Genomic DNA, 9,791 nt, shown 5'->3' with positions numbered 1-9,791 from the left:
TCCCCATGAGTTAAAAGATGCTCTTTCTGCATCCAAAAAGAAAATTGCAGAATGCAGTGTCAGAGCACAGCAAACACATCCCTGGGTACACATCCCTGGGCAGGAGCAGCTTTCCTGCAGGTCAATTAAAATGGGTGAAGTGAGCTACAGGAACACTATCTGTATTTCCCACACCAAATAATGTGGTTGCTTACAAAGATGAGACAGGCAAGCAGGTGTGCCTTCACTCTTCTGGGAAGGAGCATTCATGCACATTAATATATTTATGTTATTTTTCTCTTATTTCTCTAGGTCCTTTAGATGGTCTATTTGGGACAGCATAGCTTGGGTAAAGGGTCATTTGCTTGTGTGATGGGGTTTGTGAGACTGCCACATCAGTCTTCAGCTAAAAGACCCCAGCTTAGGTCTCTTAGGAGCCCAATTGTTAATGGGGGAGAGGAAGGACGCTGAAACTCATTAATGCCTTACCTGGTGTGTCTGAAAAGAAATGGGAAGCGATGCTTGAAAACCTCCCTGCTCAGCTGCAGAGTGGAGATGGGTGGGAAAACCCAGGTGCCACTTGTCACAGCAAGCCCAGGCCAGTGCTGAGAAAGGGACCTGGCCTTCTTTGCAGAGCCAAAAGCTCTGAATTCACCTGCAAGGAGAGGTGCCCCACTTCAGGAGAGCTGATCTGGAAAGCCGTGTTGTGGGTAAGAGTGAGAGTAGCTGCCTGTGGGCTGGTGTCCCCTGCTTTAATTAGGTTAGTTTCTTTCATGGCAAGTGCTGTCATACCAAGCTGAAAAATCAATACCATATGGCACAGCACTCAGATAGCAAACTTGGAGATTAATTAAAGGAGAAGTGCTTCTGTTAGGTCTCAGAGCACAGTGCCTGTGATTAGGCATGGCTGAACTGGTTTGGAAATGCAAAGGCTGGGCAGCACCAGGGCTGAGCTGGATGCTCTGCCACTCTGGGGTCAGAACAAACTGTTATCTCCCTTTCTTTACTTGCTGAAATCACTGGTTAACATGTTCTCCTGCATTTTCTGTGTCTTGCTTCCAGGCCAGGGGAGGTGCAAAGGGAAGCATTTTTCTGGAAGTGCTTGGTGAGGTGCTGGGTATGAACATGGAGATGGTGCTGCCTGGGGGCTCACTTTGCTCCTGGGCTGGGAGTTGGGAAAGCCATGGGAAGGGGGAGAGGGAGAGGGAGAGGGAGAGGGAGAGGGAGAGGGAGAGGGAGAGGACTCCATTGCTCGGAAAGTTTCTGACTCCATTGCTTGGGAAGTTTCTGACTCCATCTCTTGGGAAGTTTCATTTCCAGGGCACAGACCAGAGTGGGACAGTGTCTACCCCTCTTTTGGGAGTTGCTGATTTAATGAATATGGCAGCTATTGTGTGTGTTTGGGACCCTCACAGCCGTTTCTCTTCTGCCGATACTTTCTTTTCTTTTCGGCTTTAATGAGAGTTTCTCTAATTGACTTGATGATTTCTGTTTAATTAGCACATTTTGGAGGAATGATCAAAAAATAATAAGATAAAGTAATCAGACAAGCATAGTGCAAAGGAATAATAGCTCCTTTGTGGGGCTAATTGGAGTGGACAGTCCATCGGCTAGTTTGGGGCTCCTCACAGTTGGATATTCCCAGCCTGGTTGTGCCTTGTGCTCAGAGCTTCCAAACACCCACATAGACCCAGCTTTGGTAGTCATTTCAATTAGCTTTAATGACCTGTGAATGAGCACCAAGGAGAACTGAGTCTGGGTCTGACCTGTTTTGCCATTGCCCAGATTTTGCTTAAGGCTGTGGCATCAGGTGCCAGGCCCTGGGTAGCAGCAGGCAGAGCATCTCTGGGGAGGGTTGTGTGTTCCAGCTCACACATCCTGTACAGGACAAGAGGGGGTTGCCCATGGGAATGTGAGATGGGCGGATAAATGGTACTAGAAAGCAACTAGTTTGGCAGAAGCAAGAGGGAGGAGAAACAAAAAGCAGCAGCTGAAGGAGCAACCAGAAATCGGAGGTACCACTGTTGTGCCTGTTCCATCTGGGTTCCTTCCTGAGCACTCTGTCCCTCCTGTTCCCATACATACACCTCTGGAACAAGCCCCAGGAGTAGGAACAGCACTTGCCATGGGCTCCATCACTAACAGCTCCTTGGAGATACGCAGGGTGAGCTCTGCTCGCTCACCAGCTGCCAGCCATGCTCACAGTTGATGCTGTAGGTGCAGCACCTTGCTGGCCATTTGTTTGCCCTGTGCTGGCTAGGAATTAATTAGGAGATGGGCTCCAGGCTGCTGTGACAGCTGTCTGCATGTGGCACTTCCCAGCAGTTTGATTAAATCCGTGACACTCCAGATGTGAGCGCCCTGTGTGGGGGCACATGCTTTGCTCTTAAACTCCACTTAAACCGTGACTGCTCTTCTGGTTTTAATCAAAGGCAAATGCCTTAAGACAGAAATCTGTGCAGAGGAATTAGTAGGGATGTCTCTGGGGTGTGTGGACAAGGAAAGGGACCCCCCATGCCAAATTAGGGCTGACAACACTTGCAGTCAGCTGGGCTGGTGATGCTGCAGCACTGAGCAGGTGGTGCATGGCCAGCTGTGGCTGTGCTCAGCCTGCAAACCCTCTGCGTCACCCACATCCATTGGAGCTGCAAAGGAAGCACTTCCCACAGCCTGACAGTGCAGGGAGCACAGGTTCCCTGATTCGTTTAACCTGTTCACACTGCCTGCCTCTGCAAATCCATCACCCCAAAATGATTGGTACTTGGCCACTGCATATACCCATTCCTAACTGGCCAGGGGTGTGCACACAATCCACCCCTGAGGAAGGTCTCATTGCCTGCATTTCAAGGAGGAGGCTCACCTGTAACTTAGAGGTGGGGATTTAGCCTTGCAAAAGACAAATGGGACTGGCTGCATCACCCCCTCTTTGCTGCCTTCTCCCCTAGCTGTGGCCTGTTTCTCAGTTCCTTTTTACTCAGTATCAGAGACAATGCTTTCACAGCAGCCACCACTTCCCCGTGTTCCCAGCAGGATGTGCAGGAGGCAGAAGAAAAGCCCTTCTTCTTCTGTCCATGCTTGTTGAGGTTCCCACCCTTGCCACACTGCCTGTGTTGCCATCAGCTGGCTGCTCACCCTGCTGCGCTCCACCTCTGGGTCACCCTGCCCCTGTGCAAGGCCACCAACAGCAGGGCTGGGCTCTCCCTACACAGCAGGTGTAGGGTTGTGGTGCCAGCATCATCCCTGGGGAGCAGGATCCTGCCTGCTCCTGTGCTGGTGTGCCAAGAGCTGCTGATGGTGTGGGATGTGGAGCTGGGGAGGAGGACTGGGCAGTGACTGCTGGGGCAGGTACCATGGATGGATGTGCAGTAAGAGCTGGGCTTTTGGACATGGGTTCTCCATCCAGCCTGGGGCACAGGAGCCTCTTCCACCCCGAGCTGCCTGAAACTGTCAGATGGTCCTTTATTATTGACCTGATTCATATCTAAACCAGGGAGGTGAAAGCTGTCTTATCCCATTACTAATCCCCTAAACCAGGCCCTTCAATACCTTCTCCTTGCTGCCCCCTCCTCATTGCTACAGCAGGTGGTTGCAGGATGAGTGCACATCCTTGGGGGCTTTCCCTGAGCCCACGGTGAAGACAGAGACTCCAAAATCCCACCAAATGCTGGCTCTGGGGTTATCATCCGCTGAGGAGGGTCTGCCAAAATCCTGCATGTGTCTGTAATCCCCTAAGGCTTGTTTCTGGGCTCTGAGTGGGACAGCTCCAGGTATCCATCCCATCATGTGTGCCCTCCATCCTGCAGGTCATGGCAGGTGTCTGACACAGTGGTGGAGCAGGGGACAATCTGGGGACTGTCCCAGCTGGCTGTGTCCCTAGTCCTGCAAAGAGCAGCAGGGATGGGGATGCTCCAGCATCAGCTGCAGGCAGTGTTCACCCCCTGGGACACGGGACTGCACCAAGCCTGGGGTCCTGTGGCTTTGGGCTGCTCTGGTAGAGCCCCATGGAGGTTCTGGCTGCTGGGGCACCCTGAGGCTGCTGGGCCGGCTGGCACAGGCACCCTGCCCATGGAGAGGGGGGGCAAACCCCAGGGAAATTAGAGCAAGGGGCGATGTTTGATGTTCTGCTCTTTAAGCGATTAATAATCTTTCGGCGTCGGAGAATCAGCTGAAAATCTTCCTTAGAAAATAATGAGCAGAGAAACATTTACTGATTAGTCTAATCCCAGCTAATCCTATCTGATGAGCATATATCAAGATATCCTTTAACTGATTTATTGTCCAAAGGACTGGTGGAGGTGCCCATCTTCACCGTGCCTGGGGGAGCTGGGGGTGCAGCAGGAGTGTCCCCATAGCCCGTCCCAGTGTCCTGTCCCAGGAGCAGGTGTGTCCCTGTCCCCCAGGGCACGGCCTCGCTCACCCTGGCCCTGGGAGGCAGCGCCATATCCAGGCCACCTTGCCAGCACGGGGAGATTTAATCGCTATTTCCATTTCTGCGTCTATCGGCTTTCTCTTGGGTTTGAGCTTTTATGTTTCATAAACTGATTAGGAGCAATTATACGTGCTTTATCCCCAAACTTTCCAAATGCCTAGGCCATATGCATATTTAAGGCTTCATCATCTCTCCCAACAGCTCAGCCTCAATGTAAACTGCTGAAATCAAGCTGATTCTGGGACAACATCAAAAATTAGGGTTTTAACCACTAAAATCTGCTCGAACAGGAAATTTGTTGTGGGTGGTGGCCGGATTATGACTTCTAATTACTGTGGCAGATCCTCCCTGCCTAGCAGTGAAAGTCTCCTATTCCAGCAAAACTGCAGCAAAACCACTCTGGGGAAGTGAAGATGCCCAATGGGATCCCGGGGTGCTCTGTGTCCGGACAGGGGGCAGCTCTGGGTGGGGATGCCCTGAGCATCCCTTCATCCCGAGAACACGAGCACCCCGAATTGGTGGCCACACTTGCCCACCCCCCACTCCCCTCACACCCATTTGCCTTTCTTGGTGAGAAGCACGATGGTCCAGAGGGTTCCCCCCCGCCAGCCAGCCCCCAGTGCCGGCCACGGCAATTATCCTAAATGAAAGTTATTGTTCTGCTAATCCTGGGAACAGCTTGCGATGGGAGATTTGGGTCTTTCTTTAATAATGCAAAGTTAATGCGGAGTCCCCTTGTAATTATCTTTATCAGAAGGACCCTCGGTTAATCTGACCGTCCAATGAAGGCCTGGATCAGGCGGCCCGTGTAAGCCGGTTGTAAATCATTTCCATCAACAGATGAAGGGAAGAGGGAAAAAAATTGCAGCCCAGGTGCAAGAATCTGGGAGCAAAAGGGAGCACCGAGGCCAGGCACCTCGGGGTGGCCCTGGCCCGGGTGACAAGACACCTGGGGTCAGGGGAGGCTGTGCCTGTTCCCATCCCCGTCTCTAGGGTGCTGAGCCCAGTGGGATGTCCCATCTGGGTTGTGGGGCTGAAGAGTCCTGGGCTGGAATGGGGGTGCTGGGGAGTGGAAGAGGGGATGTGGGGACACAGGGACACAGCAGGGAGTTCCTGGGAGGAAACCCGGAGAGGGAACCCAAGGGGATGCGAGACGGATTTATGGGGCACGGAGGGCAACAGGGTGAGCGGGCCGGGCACTGAGAGGGGGTCCTGGAGAGGGTCCGAGCGCAACCGCAGGGGCCCGGCGGGGGGCGGCGAGCACCGAGGGGCGGGGGCCGAGGGGAACGGAGGGAGGGACAGCGAGAGGGGCGGCGGGGGCCGGGCGGCGGCCCGGGAGCGCCGGGGGAGGGGCGCGGGACCCGTGCGGGCGGGAGGGGGCACCGAGGCTGATAATCCCGGGATTGGGAGCGCCCCCCCGCCGGTCTGGAGTGTGATTGGAGCCGGCACCGGCGGCGGGACGATAAAAAGGGCGGCGGGCGGCGGTGGCCGGGCCAGGCGGCGGCGGCGGCGATGCCGGGCCGGGCGGAGCCGTCGGGGGGACGCGCGGCGGCGGGGCCGGTGGCGGTGCCCGTGCCGGTGACACCGGGCGCGGCGGCGCGGCCGGGAGGCGCGGGGCTGCGGGCCAAGGGCTTCGCCATCACCGACCTGCTGGGGCTGGAAGCCGAGCTGCAGCCGCCCCCCGGGCCCCCCCCGGCCGCCACCGCCACCGGCGGCTACGAGGGCGGCGGGGCGCTGGGGCTGGGGCTGGGGCTGCTGTGCAGCCTGGGCGCGCCGGGCGCCCCGTGCCTGCTGCCCGCCCCGCTGCCGCTGCTGCCCGCCCGCGGCCCCCGCCCGCCGCCCGGGCCGCCGCCCGCCGCCCGCCGCCACAAGGAGAACATCTCCGGTGAGCGGGGTCGGGGTCCGGGGTGGCCGCGCACGGGGACCCCCGTCCCGAGCCGCTGCCGGGGCTGCCCCGCATCATCGTCCCGCCGGGTTGCCGAGCCTTTCGCCCTCCGGCAACGCGGGCTCCCACCCCTGCCCCGGGATGGCATCACCGGTGCGGGCTCAGCTCGGGGAGGGAACCCCTCCGTGCCCCCGGGCGGCTGGAACCGTGCTCGGGGAGCCGCGTTCGGGTGCCCCGCTCCCGACGGGAACGTGACTCTTGCCCTCCCGCATGCTGCTGCCAGATGAGGACAGCCTGTCCGGGGACGCCAGCGAGCTGAAGATGTCCAGCTCCCAGATCAAGAGGAAGAAACGCCGGCACAGGTAGCGCTGGGAACCATGCTCTGTCCCCGTTCTCACCTCCTCCTGCTGCCACCATCCTCTCGCTGTTCCTCTTCTCCCCGGGCTGGGGCGGTCGGTACCCCCAAGGGGGATAAAGGGAGGAAAAGGAGGAAAGAGGAGGGCTGCAGCTGGGGTGTGGGGAGGATTCTCCAGAAGAAAACCTCAGCGTGTGGGGGCTGCCAGCCTCGCTGCTTGCCCAAGGGTCCGGACGGTGTGACAGGATGCTCTCTCCTCTCGGCAGGACCGTATTCACAGCTCACCAGCTGGAGGAGCTGGAGAAGGCTTTCAATGAAGCGCACTACCCCGACGTGTATGCCCGGGAGATGCTGGCTGTGAAGACGGAGCTGCCGGAGGACAGGATACAGGTAGGTGGCTGCAGCGCTCCTCTCTCTCCCGAGGAATCTGCAGGCTGCCATCACCCGGCCGTGTCCCCTGCTCTGTGGCAGTGGGTGCAGGTGGTGGGAGCGTGGTGGCACCGAAATGCCTGGGGGGAGGCTGAGCTTGTGCCTGCTGGCATCAGCCTCCCGATGGACATGCAGAACCAGGGCACCGAGCTGGCCCCAGCAGTCGCTCTTTGCTGGCAACTTGGCTCTGTCCTCCCGCTCAGGCAGGAGCTGGGAGCAATTTGGAGCTGCTGGGCCAAGCTGTGACACAGGAGCTTGCTCACTGGCTTGCCCCTTTGAGGGACACATGGAATTTTAGGGCCTGATCTTGCTCCCCTATGGAACAGCTCAGGGGCTTAACAATGAGGTGGTGGTCTGGGCAGCAGCATGGTTATATCTGCTGCCTTGAACCTTCAAATAGAGGAGTGGGGTGGGAAGAGGGACCCGAGCAACTTCTGTCATCATTGGTCACTGCATTATGGAGCCCTTTTTCTGGAGAGGTTGGTGCTTTGTGGATCAGGCAGGGAGGCCCCGCGGGCAGGCCGAGCAGCATCGGGTGACTTTGGCTGGGATCACCCTCCTGTGTCACCACCAGCCTGATGTTAACATGTGCTCCCTCTCCCCCCCTTCCTCCCCTCTCTGACACCCACGTGTGTGCCCTCCCTCACACCCCTCCCCACACGGCGTCTGCACACCCACCCCTGCACGCACCCCCACGGCTGGCCTTGCCCTGGACGCACATTCCCTCCTTCCCCACGGGACACACACCGGCCTGTGGGGGCTGTCTCCTCCCCAACCCACCCCTCCATGCTCTCCTGGCTGTTACCCCTGAAGGTTTGGTTTCAGAACCGAAGAGCCAAGTGGCGGAAGCGGGAGAAGTGCTGGGGCCGCAGCAGCGTGATGGCGGAGTACGGCCTGTACGGCGCCATGGTGCGGCACTCCATCCCCCTGCCCGAGTCCATCCTCAACTCCGCCAAGAGCGGCCTGGTGGGATCCTGCGCCCCGTGGCTGCTGGGTGAGTGGGAACCTGGGGCATTCAGGGCTCAGATTCTTCTTTCATCTGGCTGCCCTCACCCTTTTGCAGAAAGGAATGGGGCCTCCCCGCCCCAGAGCTGTATATAGGCCGCCAAGTGCCCTCGGTTTTCTGCTTCCTCCTTGCAAAGAACAGCTAGGGAAAGGAAAACCTTTTGCTGCTGTGTCAGACAGGTGCCTGCACATGGGTGGGTATCAAGGAGTTGCAAGGCATCTAAGAATTCACCACCACCTGCCTCTGAACTGGAGATACCTCAGAGCTACCTACCTCAGCGCTACCTCAGAGCTACCCTCTGCTCATTCCAGGTTGGAATGGGTCATCACAGCACACATTCCCTGTAAGCCTTCCCTGTTACAGGGAAGGCACAGACTAATTTTGCCACAAGCCATCCCCTTGGGCTGCAGAGAGCAGGTGGCAGGGCTCTGAGTTAGGAAAGGCTGGTAGAGAGCTTTCCTTGGGATGTAGGCAAGAACTGTGGGAAGCAGCAGTAATTCAGGAGGTGATTCTGAGCCTTCCCAAGCAGAAATAAGCAACCGGTACCCTTGGCTTTTCTGTCTCCCCTCTGCAAGGTATGCACAAAAAGTCCATGGAGGTAAGCAGGAAGGCAGAGAGCCAAGAGAAGCTGGCAGATGGCTGGCGAGTGGAGCAGGAGGAGGAAGAGGAACTCAAAGGGACGCAGGCCAGCTCCCAGAAGGGCTCTGACAAGGTTGGGCCTGCGAAAGACTCGGAGGACACAGCCATCGACCTCTCCAGGACAGCCAAGCACGAGAAGAGGGGTGTTCTGAGGCAGTACATCAATGGGGACCCCTCCTCAGAGCAGAAGGACAGGGACCACTGAGCCTGGGCTGCCTGGAGGAGGCCAGACCTCACAGCGTCCTGGCGACACCATAATATTTATTGATTTATTGATATATATATTTTTTTTCTTAAATAACGGAACTTTTATCCGAATTCAGGGCATTTTAAAAACTGGGCACACACATCCCCTCGTCCCCTCACTTTGAAGCTGTTCACTTCTCAGCAGAGCCAGGGTGGAGGGTGGCAGAGGGGACGGGGGCAGTGCGAGGACAGGCGCGCATTGCGGTCAGCACCCACTGCTGCTGGGGAGGAGCCCCCCTCCTTCCTTCCTTCCCTTCCCCTCCGTGCTGGGACCACTCCCCCAGCTAGCCAGAAGCACAAAGAGGAGCAGCCCACTGGGAGTTGCTCCCTCCTCCAGCATGCAGGGGCAAGGATGGTGCAGGAGTTTACAGACGCCTTCTCCAAGCGCTTCCACCCCACCCGTGTGCGAGTCCTTCCACGCCCAGCACACAAATCTTCCACCTCAGCAGGGTTTTTAAACATGGTAGGGTTCATCCTCAAGCTGGTGTAACCTGACAGCCAGGCAGGTTTATATTTCCTGAGGATCTAGCCTGCCAATGCAGCCTTATCACTGGATTTACACTGTGTATCTTCCTTAACTCGTATCTGGGAGAAGGGGGTAAGGAGGTTTTTGTTTATGCAATGATTTTGTACACTCTTGAATGTCACTTGCCACACTATGCATGATAGAACAGACCTTTTTGAAAAGCAAGCCATAGTACCCTGGAGCAATTAAACAATTTTGTGAAGTGACATAAGAAGATATTTTGTAATTGTCTGTAAAAAGTGTTAATGTCAGAGCTGTTTCTTGGTCACCCTATATTTATGTCTAAAAGCACTTTAG

At 56.7% G+C, this 9,791-nt stretch overlaps 1 protein-coding gene across 1 annotated transcript; it reads left to right on the top strand.

The window, feature by feature from the left end:
* The first annotated feature begins 5,920 nt into the window (after positions 1-5,920).
* VSX1 (visual system homeobox 1) lies at positions 5,921-8,927 on the top strand. Its single transcript, XM_058021178.1, has 5 exons — positions 5,921-6,293; positions 6,577-6,655; positions 6,915-7,038; positions 7,891-8,071; positions 8,659-8,927. The coding sequence occupies exons 1-5, from the start codon at positions 5,921-5,923 to the stop codon at positions 8,925-8,927; spliced, it is 1,026 nt and encodes a 341-aa protein (XP_057877161.1).
* The last annotated feature ends 864 nt before the right edge of the window (positions 8,928-9,791 follow it).

This window comes from Melospiza georgiana, chromosome 3 (assembly GCF_028018845.1).
Source record: "Melospiza georgiana isolate bMelGeo1 chromosome 3, bMelGeo1.pri, whole genome shotgun sequence".
Taxonomy (NCBI): Eukaryota; Metazoa; Chordata; class Aves; order Passeriformes; family Passerellidae; genus Melospiza; species Melospiza georgiana.
Note: the sequence above shows the minus strand (reverse complement) of the source record. Positions and strands in the feature narration are given on the sequence as shown.

Bases quoted from the DNA above. Each gene is read 5' to 3' on its own strand.
- VSX1 (XM_058021178.1), top strand. From the start codon at position 5,921: ATGCCGGGCCGGGCGGAGCCGTCGGGGGGACGCGCGGCGGCGGGGCCG. The intron at 6,656-6,914 runs GTAGCGCTGGGA...TCCTCTCGGCAG, and splicing joins AGGAAGAAACGCCGGCACAG to GACCGTATTCACAGCTCACC. The intron at 7,039-7,890 runs GTAGGTGGCTGC...TTACCCCTGAAG, and splicing joins TGCCGGAGGACAGGATACAG to GTTTGGTTTCAGAACCGAAG.